We start from the raw sequence: 27,411 nt of genomic DNA, 5'->3' as shown, positions 1-27,411 counted from the left end.
AATTTTGCAACTATGCAAATCAACAAAATTCAAACAACCGTATATCGAATTTTCACCAGATCATTGAAAGTTTTATTTCCAACAAATAACTTTTATTCCAATAGAATTTAAAATTCATGAAGTATACGAAAAATATATCATAAATTCATGAAGCATGGACTGTAAATTTAATACGAAAAATTGCATGAATTAAACAACTGAAACATAGAATTTTAACCCGAGGCCTGTGTTACACACAATTTCCTTAAAACAGTTCGCCCCCTCACCGTCCGTGCTTGAGGTTTAAAACGAGCGTCTGTTTCCCAGGATATAACGGTAAAACCAGTAGCTTTCGAGCACCGCAGAAACCACTCCGACGAACTGAACTAGTGCCTGAACTACACCACCACCAAGACAGAAATGCAGAAAAGACAGAACTCTATGCAAATGAATTTCTTGTGTATTCTAAACTTGAAAGCTTTTGTTTTGGTGTATTGAAATGAGGAAAATGAGCCACTATTTATAGGTTAGGCTACCATTAATGGCAATGACCTTTGAAATTTCTCATCTTTTTCCTATGTGGGACAAATTTATTTTTCCCACATAAACTCCATTTTGAGTGGCACACTTTGAGTCTCAATTTCTCATTCACCCGAACATCATCTTTGGCAAGTAAGTATATGATTTTGATGTACTCACGGAGGAGAACACAAATCAACTTTCATCTTCCAAATTGAACAATCGGATCCCACTCAAAACTCGTGCCAAAGTCGGCTCATAACTCAATTTTTTTTTCCAACAATTTTAACCTGCTCTAAACGTGAGCCAAATATTATGACTAATATGTAAGAATATGCTACTTGTACATAATGCGGTGTTCACCCGGGTGTCCATCCCCCTTACATGAAGCACCGCTTCGAATAAATTATATTTTATTTGAAGTGGGTCCCCTCGTGTGAAGGGAGTAAATACAGGGATAGACACCTTAATGTATGTGTAGCATCACTCTAATGTGTATATTGCAAGAAAAAATAGATAAAATTGTGCTTTCTACATGCAACTTAATTAAGGAATACAATTCCGTCCATGACTTGCTTTGATCAAGTTTTACTTATCTTTAATAAAGCAAAATGAATTATTCACTTCGATGAAAAACTGGTAGAAAATTAGGGTTCATCTAATCTTTTTCTTTTCTGATGTCAGAATGTAGAGATTCTTTGAAAGTCTTAGAACTTTTTATCACGTTTAATCTAAGTTTGTTTAGAGGTTGTTTGAGCCTCATTTTTCTCAAAAAATGCATTTTGAAAGTGTTATGATGGAGAGTGTGTGATTAAAAAATAAGGAAAAGTTTTGGATTTACGTGTAATATTATTTTATTGAAAATGTGTGATTGAAATAGTGTTAAATCACTGTCGAATAATGTATTTTGATGTAAAAATGGGCCTCAAACAAGGACTTATGTGTATCTTTCTTAATAATCCAAAGTTACAATTTAACTTTTTAATGTTGTCTCTTCCACATGAATTCAATATCCGTCGTCAATAATTAATTTTAACAGAATATTTTATGAGATCCACGAATTTTTAATTATATATCTCATCAAATTTTATTAAAATCTATTAATTTAATCAAACACCAAACAAGGGTTTAGTTTGTCCACGTTGGATTAATAGATCGACTTACTAATGGTTAATTTGGAATTAAAATGCAACTTTAGTGACCAACCTGAAATTTCTTGTATGGCCAAAATTGCCCTTTTACATCCCATTGGGGCATGGCATTAATGATTGCTAGATGTATAGTGCATGTTTGGTTCTGATTTTTCACATTTAAAAATTAATTTTTTGGCTGTTACTTCTCTAAGTTAGTCGTCATTTTTTACTTCTTCTCTCATAGGCAGGACCCACATTTCTCTCTAATGGTAAAAAAATCAATTCTTATAATCACTATCGAACAAGCCCGTAATAATAATTGCCTATCTTTACCAACAATTTTTTTGACTAAGTTAGAACTAAAACGTAAATTTTAGTGACTAATTTGAAATTCATTGTAACTTTGGTGACCAAATTAGAACTAAAACGTAATTTTTAGTGACTAATTTGAAACTCATTGTAACTTTGGTGACCAAATGTATATTTTATCCAAAACTAGACACATCTTTTTTCACTGTTTACAACTTACAGGGTGAATTGGTCATTTTGGAACTATGAAAAATTTGCAGTTCATCCTCAACATATTCATTTGATAGAAAATTGGTACTCAAGTTTATTATTCTAATATCACTAGTTGCAAAGCCGTGTTTGGCGTATACTATAATCCAAATTTTAATAGATTTTAATAAAAATTGATGAAATATATAATTGAAAAGTTATGAATTTATTAAAAGGGCGTTTGTTTCTCATTTTTGTAAAAATGAGAATGAAAAATATACCCGTTATAAGCCTCACACAAGAGATATAAATTCAAATTTGATAATTTGATGTGATGGATAATAGTCATATTTTTCATTTTAATGAGAAAGAATGAGAGATAAATAGGGGCTAAATGTGTGACTAAAATTATTTGTTGATTTTGATCTAAAATTTTTATCAACTTTTCATCTACATGATCCATGGACAAAATTTATTAGACCATTGAAGTTTTCTATAGGAGTGGAGGGGTTGGGAGGAACACAATGAAAGTGGGTGACAATCTTAGACTTTTTGAGGCGGCAAAATAGATGTTTAAAAAGAAGGGAACAAGTTGCATAATGTCTCTAGTCAATTAACATTACACTATTACTCACCATGTATTTTGAAATTCGATGAAATTTATTTCGGTCTCCTAAATTTTCCTTAATGGATGCTTTGAATATAGCATGTGCTTTGTATTGTGATTCGGTGTTTTAGCTGTTTATATTTTGTATGTGTTGACAGTAACGGACATACGGTCAAAATAGACATTACTTTCAACTGTAGATGTTAATTAACTTTAGAGCTTGTTTGAATCCCTTTTTCTTTTAAAAATGTACTTTGTAATAGTGTTATGATGAATAACGTGATTAAAAAATAAGAAAAACTTTTGAATTTGCGAGTAATATTATATTAATGAAAAATCTGTGGTTGAAAGAGTTGAGATATGCCATTCAAACAAGGCTTAAGAGTACATTTTGATGGGAAAATTTGGCTCAAACAAGGGCTAAGTGGTTAAGTGAGTTAAAAAAATACTTTAAAGATTAATTTGAAATTTGACATAAACTTCAGTGACCATTTGTGAAATTAACTACGAGGGGCATTTTGGAACTTGTACCAAAATCTTCTTCCCCACCCAGTCTCTGTCTTGGACAAAAAGCTTCGTTGTTTCTTCTCAGTTTACCATCTCAAAATCACAAATCAGTTTAACCACCAAAACTCCATTTTCGAAACTAAGCCGGATCTGAAGTATGAGTCGGGGAAGCGGAGGTGGCTACGATCGTCACATAACGATCTTCTCTCCCGAAGGTCGTCTCTTTCAAGTGGGTAAGCGTTTTTGGTTACGCAATTTCCCTCCAATCTCTAGCCTACAGCTTTTGATTTAGCTTTACTTTAGTTTAACTTTACTGGGTTTTTTGTAATGTAATAATTTGTGAGGGTTTTAGTTTTATGTTTAATTAATATTCGCAGAGTATGCTTTCAAGGCCGTTAAGGCTGCCGGAATCACCTCCATTGGTGTGCGCGGAAAGGACTCCGTTTGTGTTGTAACTCAGAAGAAAGTCCCGGTCGGTACAGTAAATCAATATGATATATTAATTTTTTGACGTTTTGATTTATTTAGGGTTTTAGTTTTATGTTTAATTAATATTCGCAGAGTATGCTTTCAAGGCCGTTAAGGCTGCCGGAATCACCTCCATTGGTGTGCGCGGAAAGGACTCCGTTTGTGTTGTAACTCAGAAGAAAGTCCCGGTCGGTACAGTAAATCAATATGATATATTAATTTTTTGACGTTTTGATTTATTTATTTTTAGATTGATCGGGCTTTGCAAAATAAATACCTTTTTTAGTTCAAAAAACCTATTTTCATTGATCCTAACTGCTGGAATCAACCATTTCGCTGCTTAAAAATGATGTGCTTAAATTAAAAGGGGTGGTGAGAGGATTAGATTAAATAGCTGGTCTGAAATTATATTTATGATTTGCGTAAATGTCGGAGCAGGACAAGCTTTTGGATCAGACGAGTGTGACACATTTGTTTCCAATTACTAAGTATGTTGGGCTATTGGCTACCGGAATGACAGGTACTTTCACCTTGGCCTAATTTTCTTGTTTTGTATAGAATTGTTTGTATGCCCTGGGTTATGATTTAATCTCAACTAAGTGAGAATTATTTGCATTTCTTTCCTGTTAAGGTAATGGGATCTTGACGAATTAACTGTTTGCCTTTTGTTTTGGGACGGGGAGTTAGTTTACTAGCAGTGCAGGAAGAGTTGGAGTTCAAGAAAAATTGAATAAGGCATTGATTATTAACTAGTGGGTGCTACTATATGCTATATCATTATTTCTAATTACTAAAGAAAGAACCATATAGATTGTATACTAATCAATTTTTTTACCAATTTGTCTATATATTAATGTATTAAGAAAAGTGTAGACATGAAAGTCTAGAGTTTCATTGGAATGAGTCCTAGAAACACATAATGTTTTTTTAGATTTCGTGGAATGTTCTTTTTTGCTTGAATGCAATTTTGGTACTAGAAATCCATTTTAGACTTGTGGCTTGGTTGAGAAGCTCCTTCATGACTTGCTTGAGTTCATGGTTAGGTTCTGATATATCGTTTTTTTTTCCCCTTTTACTTTCCAGCTGATGCAAGGACCTTGGTTCAACAGGCGAGGAATGAAGCTGCTGAGTTTCGTTTTAAATATGGATATGAAATGCCAGTTGACATATTGGCTAAATGGTACGATAACTTTATTTCATGTTGCTGCTGGAAACCTGGTGCAAGGAAAATGTCTGACATTTTGGCATTGCTTTGTCTTTCCAATATTTTATGCCAATTGCTTCTGTTTTTTGTGTGCCAACTGTTTATAATGTTAAATAGTCTAGGACCTCAAACAGTAGTCCTAGGATTCTGCAGTGTATAACACATTTTACTTATATATATCTTGGGTTAGTGAAGTAAACGATTGAAAAATCTCATTGTGTAATTTAACTTGATATGTATACTTGCTCTTGAATGTTGGTTGTATTTTGTTTGTTATTGACGATAAGCTTGTCTAATTGATTACAGGATTGCAGACAAGTCTCAGGTTTATACACAGCATGCCTATATGAGACCCCTTGGAATAGGTTCGTCGCTAGTTATTTGCAAACTTATTGAAAGAATCTTCACAATATTCTGTTTCTGCACATAATTTATTTGTGCTTCACAGTTTTTGTTTTCAATGTAAAGTTGCAATGATATTGGGTATTGACGAGGAGAAGGGACCTCAGCTATTTAAGTGTGATCCTGCTGGCCATTTTTATGGTCATAAGGTAATTACAATATTTCTTTAAAATGAATTTCATAACTGTTGCACCAGATGCACGAGTTTTTCATATAATTTTCCTGAAATTTCTTTCCCCTTGTCTGTAGTAACTATTCCTCTAGGCGGTTGTGATACATCCGAAATGATAACCAAGCCTAGTTCTCACTGATAGGGGTCCACAGCTTGCTTCCAAGCCTGGATTACCTGGAAAGAATATATTAAAACTACTATATTAATGAATTCTCTCTTTTAATGCCATTAAAATTGGTTTTCCGAGCAGACCTGCCAGCTTTAATGTGGCTCGGAACTTCTCGTGACCTAGAACCCACAAGTTCTTGGTTCCTTTTGTTAAGCATTTTCTGTTGTAGTGTCAAGGAGTCTTTGTTACTGTAATTTCAGATCGGGTGAATTTGGGAAGATGATTCAAGTAATAATAGCCAATCCTTAGTTAGTGATCCATGCACGGTATATCCACATGGTTAATATCGAGGAGCTTGTTTGAGCCCCATTTTTTGCCCAAAATTCATTTTGAAATAGTATTTTGATGGAGAATGTGTGGTTAAAAAATAAGAAAAAGTTTTGAATTTGCGTGTAATATAATTTTATTGAAGAACGTTGGTTGAAAATAAGAGAGACAATAATGTATTTTGAAAATAATGGGGATCAAACAAGGGCTAGGTATATCTTTCTCATTTCAACCTTTTTACGTTTGAGACTCAAAGCAATTAGTATTTTCTGTTTAATGCAACAATCAGGTTGCAGCGTGTTCTTTCTTAGAAGGGCTTGGCTTTGGCCCTGCTGTGGTAGATAGAATCTGATGAATTGGGCTTAAGTTGTGTCTTCATTTGCACCAACATTTCTAAGCAACTAAAATATCCCTAGTTTCTTTGAATCATTTGACTCCAAAATCACATGCTCTAGTTGATTTTATCTTCCTCGAAGCCTAGTTTTGGCCAAGAGCTAGTCAAAATCATTTTGCCAGTTGTGTATCTACTATCTTGTATAAAACAAACTAGATACAATGTAACTGATTAATGATGCTCTAATGATCAAAAGATCTCAAAATAAAAAGAAAAATATCATTAACGCGAGTATAGCATATCCTCTTTGATTCTGTGATGCTGAGTGTAGTTGTCAAAGTATAAAATGGAGATAAACTGTTTTGTTTTGCATTGAGCTGATATCTTTCCTGATTAAGGGTTCCTTTTTTTTTTGCCTTTTTTATTTTGCTGATTAAATGTTCTATCGCCATCCATCCTTGCTGATTAAATGTATTATCGCCATCCATCTAGAGTTGGTTAAATTAGCAATGAAATTTTATTCTATTTTTCTTCCGTCAGTACCCTCTTACTGAAGAATCACTGAAGAATCTTGCTTTGTTGTGGCATCTTTTGGTGGTGGACTAACTTTTTACATTCATCTTTATTTTTTAGGCAACAAGTGCTGGATCAAAAGAGCAAGAGGCAATTAACTTTTTGGAAAAGAAGATGAAAAATGATGTTACATTTTCCTACGAGGAAACTGTACAGGTAAATAAAAGTCACATTGTGAATATGTTCTTTAATGATGTTTTGCATATTGGATATATAGTCCTTGATTTTTAACCTGGTGAATAAAAAGAGCGATGTTTTGAAACCTAATTTGAGTTCTCCTCCATTTTAAATACGTGTGAACACTGACAATTCCCAGAAAGTAAACTTTAGTTTGAATTGAAATTTTTTTGAACCTAACTATAATAATTATTAATTAATAAATATGCTCATGATCATGTGGCCAATTGTGAACAGACTTTAATATTGCTTTAAGCATATATTAAATTCTTCCCAACTCCATGTTTTAGTTACCACAATGAATTTGATGACTACATGGTGCATTCTACTTTTCTACAAGTAGAATTGCAAGATGTTAATTGCTCTACCTACCCAGGGGTCCTGCGATAAGTGTATATATGTGGTGCGATATTGAAGGCTTTTAGCAAACTCCTCTACTTCGGTTGTTAGCATTTTGTATAAAATAAATCATAATCACGTCTGAAGTATTGGATATGTATTGTTTACTTTCAATCATGGAAATGCAATAGGATTTAGCACCAGCTTCCTTCTAACTCTAATCATCCATTAAAGATAGATGTATTCAATGAAGATAATTGTTCCACATGGGTCCCACACCAATTGCAGCTGAGGATTAGGATTAGACATGTATGGAATAAGATTCCATGGCTAATCAAAGATTATTTGCACCAATAGAATAATCCTCACCCCAACCCTAAAAGAAAGAGGTAAAACAAGAAAAGGCTCGCTATCAATAGTTACAATTCTTTTCTAATGTTGCTGACTTTTATAATCATCATGTATTGATGATGGATGATTTGAACTCAACATATTAACAATCAAATAGAATCGATGCCTAATATATATTTTCGTTTGTAAATGCCGGAGGATTTGACTCCACTTTAGTGTAGGAGTATGCTCTCAATCAAACAGAATATCAAACAGAATCCACTTCCAATTTTTAAGCACGGTTTATTTTTAAAAATAGTGTAGGAGTATGCTCTCTGTCATGAAATTTGTCTTCTTTCTAGACTTCAATTTGCGAAGCGTAGAGTTAATAATCATAGGACTTGTCTCAAAAAAAGCTAGAAGTGCAATATTGTATAGTGTTAGAATAAAAGCCAGTGGGAAGAGCAAGTAAGGAAAGGATGTAACTGCTCTAGATTTAGTAGAGGACGTTGCTTGGAATGCTCAACAGTATTTTTATATCTTACCAAGCGAGAGAGATGATCTTTTCTTCAGTCATAAAAATTCTTCTAATCTAGAGTGTTAAGCTTGAGTTAGTTTCATACGAGCACATCTGTACAGATGTTTTTACTCTTATATGACATTTAATGTTTGAGTTCTAATTTTGTACTATTGATTCTTTTTATAGACTGCAATTTCTGCTCTGCAATCCGTTCTACAGGAGGATTTCAAGGCCAGCGAGATTGAGGTAGCCAACTTACCTGTCAATATCACTTATTTCTGTTAATTATTTAACAACGGATAGTTGTTCTGCTCTTATCTCTATCTCACATAGTAATTGCAGGCATTTGATATTTATTCTGCATTTCTTTTAATGACACAACGTTTTACCATTTTGTGTGTCCGTCACCATTCCGGGGATAATCTCAACTTTCATATTAGCATGAATGCATTACTTTTTGGAGTGGTGTAGCATGTCTTACTGTTGTTGCATTAAATCTTGTCTTTGCCAGGTGGGTGTCGTGATGAAAGAAGATCCAGTCTTCAAAGTTTTGTCAACTGAGGAAATTGATGAGCACCTGACTGCTATTAGTGAACGTGACTGACATTCTGCTATCAAAAATTTCAGCGTCTCTTTTATTTCGTCGTGTGTAAGATAGACAAATTAGTTTATGTTGCATATGTTTGGATTACTACATCAAATTCTGTTGCAGTATTTCTCTTTATATCGTGCTCCTTGATCAGCGCCACTTGAATACGGATTTCACTTGAGCCTCGTGTTATTAATGGCCAGTCTCATTCAACATACAGCTTTACCTTTCTCTTTGTATTTGACAATTGTCATATTAGTATGGTAGCTCGGGTGTGAAGGACTGGGCTGTTTTGTACACATCCCAACCATAAAAGCTAAAAAAGAAAAGAATTGTGTACGAAAATGCTCTTGGTACTTTTCCTTCTTCAAACCCAGAACCCGAATATCTTCAATTTATACAAAGTACTATTACTGGCACCATGGGACTGAACTAGATTAGGAACCTCGTTACAGTATTATTGATGTGTGCAGTCCCAACTTAAGCAGTGCTATCTTTATGAAGCTGTCAACTGCAGTTTTCCTATGAAATCACAATTAAGAGATCCCAAATACAAATGATTTTCAAACTCCAGTGCAGATGTTACGAAGGACATAACCTTTCCTGTTGGATCATCAAATCTCCTTATTATCTTGCCATCACTTGCTACATTGATGACAGTTGCTTTGTCGTTGACACCAATTACCCATTTGCTTAATTTAGGGAAACACATTATAATGTGTTTTAGTGTTCTTGATCTGTGCACAAATTCCAGCCCATTAGGAACCAGCTGCAGTAGCAGAGAAAATCTTCAGTAAGTAACGAATATGATGAGAAGTTCTCTTTGCTGTATTGGTTATCACAACCTTTTAGTTCTTATCCAAAAAGAATTGTTCATATCTCCGTTAAAGTGTCACATGACTTCGGTGCAATTATGCCTCACTTGGATATCATAAACATTTGTCAAGACAGACATATGGATGGTTTCTGTCTTTGAGGATCGACTTGTGCAGATAAATGAGATGATTTTTCTCAATAGAAATTTTTTTACCTGTAACAAGGCAATCCAAAAAGAGCCATCTGGAGCAAGATTTATGTTATCAGGTCCACCAGGAAGATTGTCAATAAATATCTCTGTTTGCCCCATCTTTTCCTCTTTTAGCCAATATTTTAAGCACCTAAATCTGACCCACAAAATGACAAATAGAAATAGATTAAAGACGTATTTGAATTAAATTCTAAAGAGAACACCCCACGCTCCCTCCCCCCAACTCTCCTCCTCTTTTTCATTTTTTAAGGTGCATCACAATCTAGATAGACGGTGACAATAAAATAAATTATGAGAGATCACAATAAAATAAGTTGTGAGAGAATGATCAACTTAAATTAATAGACATAATTAGAAGAAAAAAAATCTCTTCGTTTTCACATTAGAGACACGCTACTTCATTTTTTAAAGTGTGTCACAATCTAGATAGACGATAACAATAAAATAAGTTATGAGAGATCACAATAAAATAAGTTATGAGAGAACGATCGACTTAAACTAATAGACATAATTACAAAAAAAATCTCTTCGTTTTCACATTATAGACACGCTACACACAGTTAATTGCAAGTATGGACAGCGAAATTAAACATGTAATCACCCAATTGTTATTAGAAAAAACTTACTTCCAAGATTCACAAATGATCAAGAAATCTTGATCTGCAGAGAGGGCAACACCATTTGCAAAGGCAAGATTATCAAGCAAAATAGATGTCTCCTTTGATGATGGAGAGTACATTAAAAGCTGCCCATGAGGCTTTGCCTCAAGCACATCAAGGTGCCAATTATGGAGGCTAAATTTTGTACTCGCAATGCTGAAGTACAAATTACCATTTGCTGACTCTATCACATCATCTGCAAAACTTTTATATATTTATAATAAAAAGAATATAAGTATTAATGTAAAATCAACATCATATATATTACTTGAATGCATAGCGTAGCATGTACGTATTTTTGTCACTTTACAATATAATCTAAAGGTGTAAAATCAATCGTGTCACCATGTTGCTCGACTAAATTAAAGTAAAATTGAGATTAGACTTGATGGTTGATATTTTGTAGGTTTCCAAGCTTCATCAATTATATTTAAGCGCGATTGAATGGTTTAATTTCTTGATGGAAGAACTCGGGTTATCTTTGATAGGTCGGTATAATAAATAAAACTTTAGACTTTTTTCTTTCTGTAATATCATCGGACGATCGGATAATTATCCGAGTGCTCATCCAATTGGCCAAGGTCTGCTACGGCTAAGCAAGCGGCCCACTCTTCTCTATCATTCAATTGTGATAGCTTGCCTTTCTATAAAGATCTGATCTCTAATAGACCTTGACTACGCACTTCAATTATCATGAAAGAACAATTCCCTGCGTACAGGGAATTGTTTACAGTTTGATTTGATTGAGATAATTAAGTGAGATTCTGTCATGTGTCTATCTATTGTGAATTTTTCTGTAAGTCTAGCATGGTTCATCATGAAATACGAGTACGACAACAGAGACAACTGAATGACTCAATTATTGTTCATATAAACATCAATTAGACAGAGACTTGATGGAGTAGTCATCATCTTTTGATCATATAAACTGCCAAAGTATTGTCCATCATGCATGGCCAATGGACCCAAAGAGATAAAAGATTCCTTTACCATGAAAGATGTTGAAACGTTATTTTAAAATTTTAGACAAGCTAGTTTTCCAAAATATTAGAGCAAACACGTTGTAAGGTAAAGTTTCGTGTAACTCATTATGAAAATTACGCCCATATATCAATTATTTAATACAGCATGAGTTTGACACGTATGTGAGATAACGTGTTGAATTTTTATTTTTTCTAAAAAAAGCTTTATGATGTTGCTCACAATACTATTCCAAAATACATAAGTTTTTTAGCAAAAGAAGTTTTACCAAACAAGTACTAAATGTGTTAATATATTAATGTCCAGTAGTTTAATTCATCCACCAGTTGATCAAATGCTAACGGGATCTTACCTTATTTTGACATCATTAACATGGGATGCAAGAACTGTTACACCATCTTCTCCAACCTTAAGCAAACCCTATGCATCATCAGTCATAGTCAGAAATGGTTTAAATAAATAAATGTTTCGTTTCTCTAACAGCTTAAAAATCTTAAATGTCGTGATTCAATATGAAGATCTTCAGCTCCATGGAAATTGTTATAGAAAATGAATTCCTGATTCTAGAGGAGGGGGGATAATAAAGTCTCTTCTTAAACTTTTAGATAACGACGTTGATCCAAAAGAAAAAAGAAAAAATCTTGGAGATGTACAGATGATCATATTCCTTGTACCTTCTCGGAGTCGCATACAACAAGATCACCAGCTGCTGTTGTAGTTAATCCAAGTAAAGCATCGCTGTCAATATGCCTCCAACTGTCCCATGATCCATTTCTGTACAATCTTCTGATCCAACCATCTCTAGTAGCTGTATAAAGAACACCCATTTTGTCCACAGCAATGGCCTCTGGTTTCTTCAAAACCCCTTCTCCAAGTTTATCCACTTCCTACAGTTTATATACAAGTATCAACCATTGTTCATACACACAAAAGTAAGTGTAATTAAGGTATCTAAATACCTGTAACTTGCTGTTTGATGGGGCAAGCAAAGTGGAAGAAGTTGGAGGAAGACGGAGAATATCAGGTGAAAGTGGGAATAAGACAAAAACTTGGAGGGCAATTGCCAATGCACAAACAATTAGAATGACTGAACATGTTCTCTTGTCCATGACTTAACACTAACTTCAATGGAGGCTATGATGCAAGAAGGGTTTTAACTTATAAGGGTAAGATGGAAAGGAAATCTAATTTTTCTACCAATTGACTCCAATTTGGACTGCTCTCTTCTTGGTGTCAATCGGGTCAGGTAGGACCGGCTGCAAAGCGCCCACTTACAGGTGGCCGTTCCAAGATTTAGCCCTTGCCATTCTTTACTCATTTTTAATTACACATTCTCACCATAAAATATTTGTCATGCAAATTCAATATTTTTTTTTTTACCACAATTTCTCCAACAAAAATGACCATCAAATAGGGTCTTAGACTCTTAGCAATGCCTGCCACGTTCTCTGTGGCCCTTTTCAACTCGTGGGCAGATCCCAATGTTAGCTGGGCCAAATTTAGCCCATGTTTGTTGGGTTTCAATTTGAAAAAAACTAGGGAACAATATATAATTCGTAGATATAAGAATTAAATTTCGAAACTAACAAAATTGTTAGATTATTTCAAAATTTAGGTGTTAATTTCAATTCATAATATATATATATATATATAATTAATTAATTGAAAATAATTATCTCCACCCCCTAACCCACCCCACCACTCCAACCAGCCCACACCAATTGTAAATAAAATTTCAAAAATTGAAAATATTTTCTGGAGATCCCACCAATCCCTACTGCCAAAATAATTTCCAAAAATTTAAAAATGGAAATAACACCCCCACCTCACCTCCCAAATTTTTTTCCAAAAATTAGAAATTGAAGATTACATCCCACCTCACGAAACCACCCCACCCTACCACACCCATCCAGAAAATTTACAAGTTACTGTGTATAATCAAGTTATTGACACTTGTTATCCGTAATCAGTTGTGACCAAATTTGTATTCAATGTGACTCACTGTGATCAAATTTTTATTCAGTATGTATAGACCCAGTGAAATTTAATTGTGACGATATGTTATCAAGTCACAATTATTCTTAACTGTGATGGTCGTGACCAAGTCAATCTTAATTGACACAGTATGTGATCCACTGTGATGGTATGTATTATTCCCTTTTCAAATTGGAATAGAGTTTTTAGGCCGCAATTATTCTTGGATTGGCCTATACATCTAACCAAAAATCTTCTTTGTTATTGGATCTGGCTTGAATTAGATCGGGCTATAGCCAAGTCTAACCCCTCTAGATTTGCCCTTGCTCGCAAATCATTTATCTTCATGGAAGGTGCATGATTTTCATAAAAAGGTTGAAAGCGAGATTGGAAATAATGTGTCTAACCACCTCATGTAAAATGATAAAATTATTAAGACGAAGAAATGTTTATTTATTTTACATTCTACTCTTCAACATGTCTTACCTTCTTCGAGTCGCATACAATGAGATCGCCAGCTGCTGTTATATTTATTCCAAGTAAAGTTATTAGTAGTGTTGTAGTCATTGCAACGACAAAATGAGTAACTCAATTTGGTTTTTCAAGATTTTGTTAAGTTTTCACCAACTTCAAAGTTCATCATATTCATCTCCATTTTCGAGTGTGTGAAGTGAAGATTTGCACCAATATCTTCTTAGGTAGTGATGTCAACTGGATTGAAGGCCGATTGCACACAGGTTCGACACCACCCTTTTATGCACTTCGACCATACTTTGGGCAAGTTCGCATACTTCCAAGTGCGTCGGGGAAAGATGCACCCGGGCCCACTTTATATTATAGTTTCATTTTTATTTATTTATTTTTTTTCATTCGAATTTAATTTAGACCATAGTACCAGGCCACGCACTTAGGGAAAATGTTTGAAAATATTGCCAAACGTCTTACCTAAAATTTAGCCGAAAGGTTAAAGCGGATATTTGCCATTACTTGACAATTGCAGCCACCAACGGTCATGTTGGAGAGTCACCTAACAATGCACTTTGACCCTCAACAGATGCGGTGTAAAGACCGAAATGTGAAAGACTTATTATGTTCAAAGTCATGTTTAACGTTATTCTATTATTAATGCCTCGAGATCCAAGAACAAGCAGACACATATAGATTATTTTAAGGTTCAAAACATATTATAAACCATTTACTATCAAGAACGCGGATTCTGGTCAACGGAGACGGACTTCAGATCAAAGTTTTTTGTAAATATTGTGTTTTCACGTTTTCATTCACGATTTCCTCTATCCAGTATCACATGACATAGGTGGTTTCTTATTGATATGGTCAAAGAATAATGCAATAGCACCAATAACTTGTGCTCTCTTCATGGCTCGATCAGTACTTGGATCCCGATGCAGCTGCCGCAGGATGGCTTGCAGCCTGGTGTGCTGCTTTCTTATCTTCCAGATATACTCGTTTGTATTTCAAGTTTATGTCAAAGTAGGGAACATAAAGCGGAATATACTCCCGGACTTCCATCCTCTCGTCCACGACCTGGTGGAGCCGGAGCAGTTGATCCTTCTCCCACCATATGGACTAAAAGATTGGCAAAAAGTCAACCTGTTCGATGAATTCCTCAATCAATCATCGTTACTCAGGAACATATTCTTCCCTAGTCGTGCATTTCTTGTAGATCCAATAGATCCAAGAAAGGGTCTGGACAACGGTAGCTTGTACTATTATCCTGGGCGTGAATGGTTGGATACTGAAGGAAATCCTATTCAGTCTCATGGGGGTGGCATTTTGTATGATGAGATATCAAGGACTTACTATTGGTATGGTGAGAATAAGAATGGTCCTACTTATAGAGCTGGAGGAATCGGTACAGCACGTGTTGACATTATCGGTGTTGGTTGTTACTCTTCAAAGGACCTGTGGACGTGGAAAAACGAAGGGATTGTGCTAGCCGGGGAGGAAAAGAATTCGACACATGATCTGTACAAGTTCAATGTGCTGGAGAGGCCTAAAGTGATTTACAATGAGAAGACGGGTAAATATGTAATGTGGATGCATATCGATGATGCCACCTACACCAAAGCTTCTGTCGGGATAGCCGTTAGCAACTCCCCTACCGGCCCCTTTGAATATCGTTATAGCTTAAGGCCTCATGGATTCGATAGCCGGGACATGACAATTTTCAAAGACGACGATGGATTAGCATATCTGATATATTCTTCCGTTCGAAATAAGGAGCTTCATATTGGTCCGCTTAATGATGATTATCTTGATGTCACGAATGTTATGGCTAAGATACTTGTTGGACAGCACCGGGAAGCCCCAGCTTTGTTCAAGCACCAGGGGGGTTACTACATGGTCACGTCGGGATGCAGTGGTTGGACACCAAATGAGGCACTGGTGCACGGAGCGAAATCTATTCTGGGGCCGTGGGCAACCATACGGAACCCGTGCATCGGGGCCAATGCAGTTTTTCGGATTGCAACGTTTTTTGCTCAAAGTACATTCGTGCTTCCGATGCCCGGGGCGATTCCAGGCTCATTTATTTTCATGGCAGATAGGTGGAATCCATCTGACTTGAGAAACTCAAGGTATGTATGGCTGCCTTTAACTGTTAGAGCAACAGAGGAGTGGTATAATGGATTTCCAATAAAGACAAGAGTGTCTATCTTTTGGCATGAAAGATGGAGGCTTCCACTTAGCCTGAAAGAGGATCTTTAAGTCGTAGTTTTTTAGAATTTTTATGCCTAATTTGAAGGGAAATTTGAATAAAGAACACTAAATGAGAATGCCTTCCACTCTCCTATATATTGTACCTCTCTTGGCATTATGTACAGGTTTTCTGAATTTGAGTGCATATGATATTTGATAGTGCTCTCCTCACAGGTGTGCGTACATCGACAAGGAGAAAATAAAATAAAACACACAGAAAACTCCGATACGAAAGGATCATACCTAACTTAGTATTGAGTAAATTTCGAGTATAACACCCACTCTAAAATAAAATACATTGAGAAACTTGAATAAGAAAGGGTCAATGATGTACCAAGGCGCAGTCCTTACCATTTACCAATTCATGCTGCTGTTGGTTTTAGTGAAGAAGCAAAGATTTTGTGGCCGAGAAGCCAAACCTTTATGTAAAATTGACCTCACCATATGGTATTTGTGACCTTCACAAGCCAAAAGTTTTCCATCTGTATTCTTGAGCGTAAACTTTGTCTTGTGAAGAGAAGTTAGATGCTTCAGCGAGAGAGACTTAGAAATAAGCTGCATCAAACATGGACTACTTACGAACAATTGTGTGAAAGACGCTACAAAAAATGCCATTTGTGACCTTCACAAGCCAAAAGTCTACAAAATGTCAATTTAGTTATATATTGCATATACAATTGCAATATCATTGGTATCTGGTTTGATAGAGAAGAATCCACTTTAGTGCTTTTTAGGATTGCGGAACATTTCGTTGAACGTCAATGTTTCGTTAAAAGTATAAACCGCAAGTGCACGGGTTGCGGTCAAGTAAAAAGTTGACCTTTTTGAGTCTGAATTTTAGATCTCTTGAGGGATGTTTACTTTCGATTACACAACTTTATAATTAGTTTAATTTTAGCAACAAAAACAAACACACAATAAATATTTGGTTTGGAAAATAACTCAAAATCTACAAAATATAAAAAATTATAAAAATCTTGGGAATTTCGGAAGAAAACTTGGTTAGGATTCATGGTTTCGCTTAACCATTGCCTAATTAATTTCTCTACAAGCCAGTTGCAAATTACTCATTTACGATATTAAACCCGATTTTCAATTTTTGTTAATTACCTCTTTCGAGCGAAATTGACCATAATCGATTGGTTTAACTTACTATATCTCTATATCGTTTCAAATCCTTCCCAATATAGCATTTAATATTATCACTACCACAATAGGGATGAGCACAAATAAGTCAGTTCAATTACAAGTCATACAATGCAGTTTGTTTCTATCATATTGAATCTTCTTCATGAGATTTGCAATCATAAAGGTTGGGTTATTCCCAAAAATGAGTCCTTTATGAGTTTAAACACATCCCTCTCGATGATTTTTGTATGTCTATCTTGGACTACAATTTATTTATGTCCCTCTTGGACAGCAATTTGGTACCATCAATGTTTGCAAACTTTTATTTTTCGTCTGTACTTCTACACATCTATAAAATTTTCTAAACTTTCCAAAATTTTAATATCACAGATTTCATTATAATAAGATAAACATATGAATTTTCTAATATTGTGTTTTTTAACACATTTGAGCAGATTCATCCATTGAGCTTTTGCATTTTATCTGCAAATCTACAATTTTATTTTCAACACTTTTCAAAAGTTAAGTTCTATGCTCATATGTTCTAGAGCACCTGAGAACTTATGAGGTGAAGCTGTCCTAATTTCGTATTATATATTGAATCGAGTGATTGTTAAGAATAATATTAAAACTCCATATGATTTAAAAAAAAAGATAGATACTCCTTAGGTTAAATTTTTCAAAAGTGTGGGAGTGTTTGTCAAATGTAGTTATACCTAATCCTAAAGAAAGAAAATATGACTAGGACCGTGGATCCTATTTCATAGGATATGCTCAAACTAGTAGCACAAATAGGTTCTTCATTGTAAATTTTGAACTCATTGATATTACAAATAAAATCATCATTAAAGCTAGAGATGCTACTTATTTTTAAGATGTTTTTCTATTTAAAATTAGAATTTCAAGTGAAACCTTGACTTTTAAGAAACCTTTTTAAATATTACTCTATCTAGTTCATCTTTAGAATGTGAAGTTGAACATGAATTTAGGAGAAGTAAAAGTATTACGAAAGAGAAATATTTTGGAGAAGAATTCCTTACATATCTAGTTGAACATGAATCCGAAACTTTTAAAGATGTTATGGTATCTACTGATGCGCCTTATTAGAAAGAAGCTATCATTGATGAGTATGAGTCAATTATATAAAATGATATTTGGGTTTATGTGATTTACCTCTAGGTAATAATGCAATAGGATATAAGTGGTAGTAGCTAAAAGATTCACTCAAAATGAAGGAGTTGATTATTTTAATGCATTGCATGAATAACTACTATTAGGACATTGTTAGCATTAACTAGTATCCATAAATTAATCAGTCATCAAATGAATGCTAAGATTGCATTTTGAATGGTGATTTAAATTAAGAAATATATATGGAACAACCAAAAGAATTTAAAGTCAAAAAACAATAACATAGAGTACGTATTTTAATGAAGTAAATAGTGGCATGAGAAGTTCAATAGAGTTATACTAAATTATAAAATAAAATTTAAGTGCATATATTGCAAAGAAGATAACAACGAGCATGTGATACTTTGTTTATATGTAAATGGCATATTGATATTTGGGACAAATTTGGATTTTGTTAATGATGTGAAGAGTTATTTATAGAAAAAATAATTTGAAATGAACAATTTTAGGACAACTTTTTTAGGTGACTCCCTAAAGTTTGTTTCCTAACTCTCTCTACGAATGTTTTATATTGATATTATCGTTGAATTATATTATTATATTATAATAATTGATAATTATTTGCACACAAATCACCATTTTTTTAATAGAAACTAATTAATAAAGAGTAATGTTATTTAGCGCCAATAGTGTTTAACATCAGTTTAGGTGATAGCGAGTGACATTACATTACATTACATGTTCAATTAAATTATAGAATTTTTGGCCAGTTTAATAAAATATCACAAATTCTAAATAGCATTATTCATTAAAGGTCCTTACTACAGACTATAGATGAAAGAACGGCCAATAAAAAATCAATAATCCCAGTCCGGAAGGATAGAATGACTATATCAGTTGTTAGTTCGACCAAGTTACAAAACTCGTTATGGCGACATCACCTAGAATTGACGTTTGCATAATAACCCCTACTATGCATTTGTTTGCATTTTTAAAGGGATAAAGAAGCTTGATACTCCACAAATAAAATACCAGAATGCTTTGATGTTTCCCATAGTTTCATAGTCCTTGTCCTTAAAGTTACACTTGTATTCCCAACTTATGTTCCTTGCCTGCTTGGAAAGGCAAGCAAAACAAAACTGGTAAATTGGGAGACATACCTAACTTCTGGACATTATATTGGAATATATTCAATGTATCTTATGAGCCAAAAGCTCATTCAAATATGATGCTTAAATGGCGTGTAGGCTTATTTTTAAGCTCAAATAGAAATGAGCCAAAAGATTTTCACGATGAACTTCATTTGTTGATAATAAAATCTAGCGACAATAGTGAAAAGCCTTGTTTTATCGTTAAAATTTTTTATTTTAAAAAATATAAATAGCTACCTTTTATCCATTTTGTCTAATTCTTCGGATAGAATTTTCTTTGATCATAGATCGATAGATGATCTGTCCTTTCAAAAATTAAAAGCGCAACTAATTTAGTTCAAATGGTGCATCCAACTTTATTAGTTCAAGTGCCTGTCATCTTCAAGTTTTAAAATTGAAGGATCCAAATGTCAAAGTAAAATTAAAAGATTCCTTAGTCGTACCAAAAAAGAAACCTTCAAATAACTTCAACTAGAAGATGAAATTTGTTGTCAAATAGAAAACAAAAAAGAAATGCTAAAAAATGACTTTCGGTTGTATCAAAAAAGAAATGTCCAAAGAATTTTAATTAGATAATGACCTCATATTCACCCTCGACTCAAAAGTCCAGTGTACATACAAATCTTGAGTTGCTTAAGAGCAAAAGTCGGACTAAAGCTATACCTTCGATTTCGAATAGATAACTTGTCTATGAAAAATAAGATTATGAATTATGAATAACGAGAAATTTAAATTTGTGTTAATTGGTTAAAATAAAAAATAAAAAAAATGTATAGTAAGATTCTTCAAGTCATTTGGCACGCAACATGAATAAACTTTATTTTAGTAAAGTCATATTTTTCAAGTCACCACTGGCCGACGTAATTTGCCCAGTTCATATGACTCCTCCGAGAAGTAACCCCACTTGTCCATTAGAAATCGAATAAAAAATATGCTAAAAATCGAAAACTTTAAACACTTTAAAACGACATAAGAACCCCTCATAAATGAATATTAATGACTTCAACCTAAATCGAAATTTAAAAGTAGTATATTCACTTCAACTAATTCAACCTTGGTTCCACCATTGATTGTGACCTTTTATCCTTCCAGGTTAACGTTTGGAATAATTTTTAAAAGAGACAATTAGGCTCGACTCAACATTTTTACGTGGTGTATTACCGGGCTTAAATTTGGAACTGCGAGTTTCTTTGTGATTGAAAATGTTAATATTTACGTTAAAATCACACTCGAATTTCATGTTACTCGAAGCTCAAGAACAAAATAATTAAATAACATAACATTTCTCTCCAATTCGGATAAATGTTGCATAAAATTATAAAATCTAATGATTCCTTTAAAATGGGATCCAAAATTGACATATTTAAATAGTTGTAAGTTAAATTCTCACTTTAAATTTGAAAATATATAATCACACGTGAGCTTAAAGCTAAATTCACATTTTCAGAGCATGACTATGATTCGTATGAATTAACTCATATTTCTATATTTAGCACTGTCTAATATTTTTTTTCAGCTCAACGACCAACCATATTTCCACTATGATCCAATGTCGCAAATCACATGGCTTATCCAAGAAGAAACCACGTGTTCAAATTAGGTGAGAATGAGATTTTCCTACGCGTTGTGGATACACGGTTGCCCACTCACTTCAATGATTCTTGATTTATTACAATAACTCCAGAGAAAAAAAATGATTCCTTTCACTTACTATGTTTCAAAATGAAATCGCTTTGACCGTTTCTTCACACTCTCAGGTAAGTAAAATACAGAACCCCTCGTCGGCTTTTCTTGTTCTTCCTCTTTCTTTAAAGAATTTCGTAGCTCTTTCAAAATGGGTTTGAAATTTTGCTAGATTTTACAACTGAATTCTTTGTGTAATCTCTAGGGACTTAATTTAAAGCCCTAGACTTGTTATTTGCCGACAAGAATAATTATTTCATGAATTATCTGAAAAATTTTCTTGTGTAATCAATCACTCTCTGGTGGAATAGGTTTCTGTTTAGTGTTGAAAATGGTGAGTTTGAATCGAATTTATTGTCCTAAGCTTTTGACATTTCGAGCAATTTTCAATGGGTTTTGTGTTTTGGCTTTGTTTTTCTTAATTTCCCACCAAGAAGAAATGCTTCAAGGCCTATTTTCAAAGAAACCCTTTTCAACTCTTCCCCTCAAAACAATCTTTGACGACGGAGTAAGTGAATATGCCATTCAGGTCGAGGTTTTTCAGAGGAAAATGGTTGAAAATAGTGTGAACTCGTCGAATTACATTGTTGAGAAGGAATCTTCGGGTTTTGAGACTAATGCTTTGAGGGCAAATAGAAGTCCATCGATCTGCTCTGGAATACATGAGCATAGAGGTTACAGTACTGAATGTGAGTACTTGAAAGCCAACCCACAATGCAATTCAGGGGGTTTTTTCAATTACATCAAGTTCTTTTACTGTGATTGGGAAAAGTATAAAGCTTTGAGGTATTTGGTTCTAGTTATTTGGTTGGTAACTCTGTTTTATTTATTGGGGAATACAGCGGCTGATTACTTCTGCTGTTGTCTGGAGAAGCTCTCAAATTTATTGCAATTGTCTCCCACGGTTGCAGGGGTAACTCTGCTTCCTTTGGGGAATGGGGCGCCTGACGTGTTTGCTAGTATTGCAGCTTTTTCGGGCAACAATTCCGGTGATGTTGGGTTGAATAGTGTATTGGGTGGAGCTGTTTTCGTCACTTGTGTTGTTGTGGGAACGGTGTGTTTATGCATTGGAGGGCAAAGTGTACAAATTGATAAGAAATGTTTCATAAGGGACATGTGTTTCTTTCTCTTTGCACTTGTCTCTCTTCTTGTCATTTTGGTTGTTGGCAAGGTAAATATTGGTGGTGCAATTGCGTTTGTTTCGATTTATGTGGTTTATGTCTTTTGTGTCGCTGCAAATGAGTTGTTGAGGAAGCGCACCACGAGATCGAAGTTAGAGTCCGCCCAACTTTTGTTACCAGTTAGTGGTTGTGTGATTTCTAGTGGAAATGTTGAAGATCAATCTATTGATGCCAGTTTGCTGCAGTCTGATTCTCAGGAATTTAAGCTGGCCCACTGGATGTGGGCCTCAAACGTGGCAGTCTATTCAAATGAAGGGGTAAATGCAAGTAGTGAAGTGAATCCTGCATCTTTGTGGGGTTGGAATGAAGAGGATACGGTGGATGACAATTCGTCTCTCTCATGTTCTAAATTGTGTTCGTTGCTCGAATTGCCATTGACACTCCCGAGAAGACTGACTATTCCCATAGTTGAGGATGAACGGTGGTCAAAGACTTATGCCGTAGCCAGTGCCTCTTTTGCACCTGTGCTTTTTGCTTTCCTTTGGAACACTCAGGATAATCTGGGCTATCTAGCTAATGGTATTACGTATCTTATTGGTATTGTGGCAGGTGGCATTTTCGGCGTTCTTGCTTTTATATATACCAGAGCTGATCATCCACCTCGGAGATTCTTGCTTCCGTGGGTTATGGGAGGATTCATTATGAGTATTATTTGGTTCTATATGATCGCAAATGAGCTTGTGGCACTTCTAATGGCATTTGGTGTTATATTTGGAATCAAGCCGTCACTACTGGCTTTGACCGTCTTGGCATGGGGCAACTCGATGGGTGATTTGATGTCAAATGTTGCAATTGCGATGAACGGCGGGGATGGCGTGCAGATTGCAATTTCGGGATGCTTTGCTGGGCCTATGTTCAACACACTGATTGGATTAGGTCTCTCTTTGGTGGTTGGAGCTTGGTCCAGCAAACCAGTGTCTTACATAATTCCAAGGGATATTAGCTTGTATTGTACTTTAGGTTTTCTTGTTTCAGGGCTTGTTTGGTCACTAATCGTGTTACCACTAAGCAACATGTACCCTAATAAATTGTTGGGAGTCGGCCTAATGATCATCTACTTGAGCTTTCTCGTTTGCAGGGCAAGCCTTGCCATGGGGGACGGCTCGCTTCACGGTTCAAGTTGGCTACTGTAAATTGTAATGGTCAGTCTAGGAAGATGCGTAGAGCTAGATAAGCTAAGAACTTGGCCGATAGAACATAGTGATCATGTCAGTTAGCCCTATTAGTTTGATGACGATGAAAAACCTTGTACTGTTGTTTATATATACAATAGTTGCGGATAACATTTCAACTTATCTTTTAACAATTGCATATGAAACGAAGTTTTTCAATCACTTGCTTGCTGGTCATTTTTTCTGGGAAAGAACTTAGTGCAGTACAGAATTTTCGGACAATACCGGGGGTTTTAGCCAACAAAAGCCGGGTTATATGATTTGTTCCCGGGTTATGGAAACGATCTTGTGAAGCTGAAGCACGTAACATACTTTCAAGAACGCGATCTTAGCCAAGGATGAAGGTGTCCATCATCTGCATTCGTTTACTTGAAGCCCAGCGATTCGGACTCAAATCTCTCACTCCCAAATAATCCTCAAAAAATCCATCTCTGTCATCAATTTACACACCGTTGATAACAAGCAAACTCATCTGGAATCGGTGGTTCAGAGTTAACTCAGCAATTGGACACTTGACCATGCCGAGCATCCTGTCATATAACTCTGGCGGTGACTCGGAGGCAGAGGATGTTAGTACTTGTGCTTCTTCTTGATTTCGCGTGATTACTTCATTACTTATTTTATTGAAATCAAATACAAAAAATAATGAAGAGTTTTTCAATGGACACAAACATATATCTTAACTACACATTTACGCAGAATTCAATACAAATCACAGTCGCAATAATAATTTCTGAAAAATTATAATTTATAACCATGTTGTTAATACCGTGACACAGTGAATTTATCGTGACATTCTTCAATGTTAGTACAATTCCACTAGCATCTGGTAGATCCGTCATATATATAATCAAGAACAGCAATTACTCCAATAACAAAAGCATGATCGATTCCTGGCTTTATGGAAACATAGTATAGATCCTTGCTTTTCATCACTTGCTCCATCTCCTTCTTAACACCAATCTGCATTGACACCGTTAACAAATTGTCCGTTTATCTCTTGCTAAAACCAACATATTTCTTTATTCTTACGTTGAACTGAATATAACTCGACTGATACCTGTGCAATTGGATCGCCCCTGGAATTGACAATGCTGCAATCTTTATCAGAGAAGTCACCTATGATCTCAAAGTCGCCATAATTGCTCAACTCTTTTGACTCAATACAGATTCTAATGGAATTTTTGTTTAATAGGCACATAGTAATAGGCTCTTTCAAGGTGAATACCAGCTTCTGAGGCCCTAAAAAGTCAGTTTTGTACCCTTTCCATTTCCTTGTGATACTAACTGCTTCAACTATACCTCCCTGCAACAACAACAACAAAAACTCTTTTGATATCCATTATCCGGCATATAATCATAAACGACGATCCCACTTCAAGAAATAACGCACCTTTTGTCGTATAAGCAGCAAAGGATTTCCGTTAGCATCCCTGAGAAGAAGCTCTTCTTTTTTGCCAAGAACTCCACAGCCATCAACACTGAAAATGGGTATCTGTGTACAATCTGTAACCACAAATCCTCCTCCGTTAACCACATGTGGCCTTCTTCGAACAACCAGAACTACCTCAGATAATGAACAAAAGGCCTTGCTTACTATAGGAATCAAGCTTTGCTTTGAAGCCATTTCTTTGTGTGTCCTCTAAAAATCTTTGTTTTTCTTAGTGTCCCATAAGAGTAATCTATTTATAAAAAAAAGTGTGTATCTAAATTCAAATGTTTGGCACTATTCAAGAAACTTCTCAAATATAATATGCACTACCAACCTTGTATAGATTGTCAAACACTTAATAGGTGATGAGTTAAAGGAAGGACGAATTGGGTGGTGAACCTAAAGAATGTGGGATAGAGCAAAATTAAAACAATATGTGATTCAGATTTACGGACAAAAGCTAATTTGAAATGCCTTGTAAAGAAATTCAATAAAGGGTAACATATGCTTTTTGAAAAATTGGCTGCCTGAGAACTTCAAGGGAATATTTGGACCAATAATCTTCTCGTGATAGAATGCATGTGTAATTCCTTTAACTGATTTTGACTTTATTGAGTTGATCATTAAGACTAAGGGGTAGCTTATTGAAATTGATTTAAGTTAACGTCTCGATCATTCTTTAGTAATTGTCACATGATATTATTGATGGATTCCTTCCTCTGGTCTCACGTCCATATCCAAAGCATGACGGGTCAACGTGTCGTTCTCGCTTGATTAAAAATAAATTTTTTAATGAATTTTGATAAAAATTGATAAAATAAATGATTGAAAACTTGATAAAAATTTTGGGTCCCATAAAAATATAAACTTTAAAAGGGAAAAAAATGTTTATTTAAATTTTGCATACAGCAATGCTAAGTAGTCAGGTTTTGAGTTTGCTCCTCAATGGTCATCAATTCAAATCCCTCAGTGCCACTGAGGTTAGTATCCGACTATAAACTTCAGGGTCCCGTAGATTTAGTCGAGACGCGCGTATGTTGACTTGAACACCAGCGGTCCAAAAAAAAAAGCACACAACAATGTTAACATGAATAGTCGTAACTCGTAAGAATGCATATTAGACACATTTTACTTGTTTACTGTGTGAATATAATATAGGAAAATACTAAATATGAAATGAAGTCATAGAATCATTTTTTGTATTTAGTAAATGTCGATTTCTAAGACTAAGACGACACGGCTTGTCGAGAATTTGGGGAAATTAGAAAGACGTTTTTTGAAAAGAGTTTGGGTGGAAAATGACTATTGTGTATTATAATCATAAAGAGATGAGCTTTAATATGTTCATATTTATTGAATATTTTTTCTAGTTATATTATATTTTCTTACCTCGTTACTTCACGTATTGGGAAAGCTATAGTCCGCAATAATACATGTTTAAACAAACATTGGAGATTATTTTCTACAAAATTATCGGATGGATGAGAATGAGTGTTACTAGTCCTTTTATTTATTTATTTGTGTTAAAATCTAATTAAAGGTAAAATAGTCATTTTCTGTAGAATATGACCTTCTAGAAGTCGTCCAATAAGGATTATTGGTACACACATTTGAAGTGTTTGACACTGTCGTAGAAATAAATATTTGAGACACCAAGAACACGGGCATAGTCTAGTGGTGCAAAGAACATGAGTGAAGTTATCTCACGTCTTGTTGACAGTCGCAGTGTGGGGGTTCGATTCCTGAGACATGGAATTGAACTCCTTGTAGACACAGTGTACAGGTAGCTCTTGTTCTCTGACTTGTTGGAGCACATCCCGCGATTTACCTCCCTCACAAAGTTCTAGGGGCGGAATGGTGGGATCCTCAACGTTGGGATTCAACCTTTTTTTTTTTTTAAATATTTGAGACACCAACGTCATGACCTTCAAATGTTCAGGATCCAAGTACGATTTATGCATTTAAATTTAGTCCATGTTTAGTTCAAATAAATTTTAATTTATTAATGGATTATTATAAAATTGGATTGAATATTTGGTTGTAAAGTTGTGAATCTCATAAATCATACGATTAAAACTAATTATTAAACTTTAATTTAAATTTTAATTACCTTTTTAATTGTACCAAATAGGGGCCAAAAAATTATTAAAGGAGAAACACATGTATAATAATTTATTTTAAAATAAAATGTATATTTAGAATTTTGTTATTTTGCCCGAATGGTTAACATCCTCTCAAACCGTGAATTTGGCAAGAATAAAAAATTTCAAAAAAAAGTAGGGTCCACATCATTGCCAAAGTCAGTCACCCTCTCTGTCAAAAAAATTATCGTACTACTTAATTGATCAAAAAGTCCAATCCAGTTCAGGCCATCCCTACCAGCTCGA

At 34.7% G+C, this 27,411-nt stretch overlaps 5 protein-coding genes across 5 annotated transcripts; 3 read left to right on the top strand and 2 right to left on the bottom strand.

Moving 5' to 3' along the window:
• The first annotated feature begins 3,303 nt into the window (after positions 1 to 3,303).
• On the top strand, positions 3,304 to 9,006 carry LOC111366097 (proteasome subunit alpha type-6). The gene is made up of 9 exons (XM_022986750.1): positions 3,304 to 3,476; positions 3,621 to 3,715; positions 4,150 to 4,231; positions 4,795 to 4,891; positions 5,222 to 5,280; positions 5,384 to 5,466; positions 6,893 to 6,988; positions 8,385 to 8,444; positions 8,710 to 9,006. The coding sequence occupies exons 1-9, from the start codon at positions 3,401 to 3,403 to the stop codon at positions 8,800 to 8,802; spliced, it is 741 nt and encodes a 246-aa protein (XP_022842518.1). The 5' UTR covers positions 3,304 to 3,400; the 3' UTR covers positions 8,803 to 9,006.
• A 113-nt stretch (positions 9,007 to 9,119) lies between these two features.
• Positions 9,120 to 12,681, bottom strand: LOC111366096 (protein STRICTOSIDINE SYNTHASE-LIKE 4-like). The gene is made up of 6 exons (XM_022986749.1): positions 12,414 to 12,681; positions 12,129 to 12,341; positions 11,807 to 11,874; positions 10,441 to 10,677; positions 9,818 to 9,950; positions 9,120 to 9,556 (listed from the first exon to the last, which is right to left on the bottom strand). The coding sequence occupies exons 1-6, from the start codon at positions 12,561 to 12,563 to the stop codon at positions 9,284 to 9,286; spliced, it is 1,074 nt and encodes a 357-aa protein (XP_022842517.1). The 5' UTR covers positions 12,564 to 12,681; the 3' UTR covers positions 9,120 to 9,283.
• A 1,852-nt stretch (positions 12,682 to 14,533) lies between these two features.
• LOC111366094 lies at positions 14,534 to 16,281 on the top strand. The gene has a single exon (XM_022986748.1). It carries the CDS (start codon positions 14,806 to 14,808, stop codon positions 16,153 to 16,155), a length of 1,350 nt encoding a protein of 449 aa, XP_022842516.1. The 5' UTR covers positions 14,534 to 14,805; the 3' UTR covers positions 16,156 to 16,281.
• Positions 16,282 to 21,158: 4,877 nt separating this feature from the next.
• On the top strand, positions 21,159 to 23,713 carry LOC111366092 (cation/calcium exchanger 4-like). Its single transcript, XM_022986746.1, has one exon. The coding sequence runs from the start codon at positions 21,571 to 21,573 to the stop codon at positions 23,551 to 23,553; it is 1,983 nt and encodes a 660-aa protein (XP_022842514.1). The 5' UTR covers positions 21,159 to 21,570; the 3' UTR covers positions 23,554 to 23,713.
• Positions 23,714 to 24,235: 522 nt separating this feature from the next.
• Positions 24,236 to 25,549, bottom strand: LOC111366093 (protein LURP-one-related 6). The gene is made up of 3 exons (XM_022986747.1): positions 24,986 to 25,549; positions 24,653 to 24,898; positions 24,236 to 24,555 (listed from the first exon to the last, which is right to left on the bottom strand). The coding sequence occupies exons 1-3, from the start codon at positions 25,217 to 25,219 to the stop codon at positions 24,412 to 24,414; spliced, it is 624 nt and encodes a 207-aa protein (XP_022842515.1). The 5' UTR covers positions 25,220 to 25,549; the 3' UTR covers positions 24,236 to 24,411.
• Positions 25,550 to 27,411: the final 1,862 nt, after the last annotated feature.

The sequence above is a fragment of the Olea europaea genome, chromosome 17 (genome assembly GCF_002742605.1).
Source record: "Olea europaea var. sylvestris chromosome 17, O_europaea_v1, whole genome shotgun sequence".
Taxonomy (NCBI): Eukaryota; Viridiplantae; Streptophyta; class Magnoliopsida; order Lamiales; family Oleaceae; genus Olea; species Olea europaea.
The sequence above is the reverse complement of the archived record's forward strand: the minus strand, read 5'-3'. Positions and strand labels throughout refer to the sequence as shown.

Bases quoted from the DNA above. Each gene is read 5' to 3' on its own strand.
- LOC111366097 (XM_022986750.1), top strand. From the start codon at position 3,401: ATGAGTCGGGGAAGCGGAGGTGGCTACGATCGTCACATAACGATCTTC. The intron at 6,989-8,384 runs GTAAATAAAAGT...TTCTTTTTATAG, and splicing joins CCTACGAGGAAACTGTACAG to ACTGCAATTTCTGCTCTGCA. The intron at 8,445-8,709 runs GTAGCCAACTTA...TGTCTTTGCCAG, and splicing joins TCAAGGCCAGCGAGATTGAG to GTGGGTGTCGTGATGAAAGA.
- LOC111366096 (XM_022986749.1), bottom strand. From the start codon at position 12,563: ATGGACAAGAGAACATGTTCAGTCATTCTAATTGTTTGTGCATTGGCA. The intron at 12,342-12,413 runs GTATTTAGATAC...TATAAACTGTAG, and splicing joins CATCAAACAGCAAGTTACAG to GAAGTGGATAAACTTGGAGA. The intron at 11,875-12,128 runs GTACAAGGAATA...GATGATGCATAG, and splicing joins TTGTATGCGACTCCGAGAAG to GGTTTGCTTAAGGTTGGAGA.
- LOC111366094 (XM_022986748.1), top strand. From the start codon at position 14,806: ATGGCTCGATCAGTACTTGGATCCCGATGCAGCTGCCGCAGGATGGCT.
- LOC111366092 (XM_022986746.1), top strand. From the start codon at position 21,571: ATGGTGAGTTTGAATCGAATTTATTGTCCTAAGCTTTTGACATTTCGA.
- LOC111366093 (XM_022986747.1), bottom strand. From the start codon at position 25,219: ATGGCTTCAAAGCAAAGCTTGATTCCTATAGTAAGCAAGGCCTTTTGT. The intron at 24,899-24,985 runs GTGCGTTATTTC...TTGTTGTTGCAG, and splicing joins TGCTGCTTATACGACAAAAG to GGAGGTATAGTTGAAGCAGT. The intron at 24,556-24,652 runs GTATCAGTCGAG...GTGTCAATGCAG, and splicing joins GGGGCGATCCAATTGCACAG to ATTGGTGTTAAGAAGGAGAT.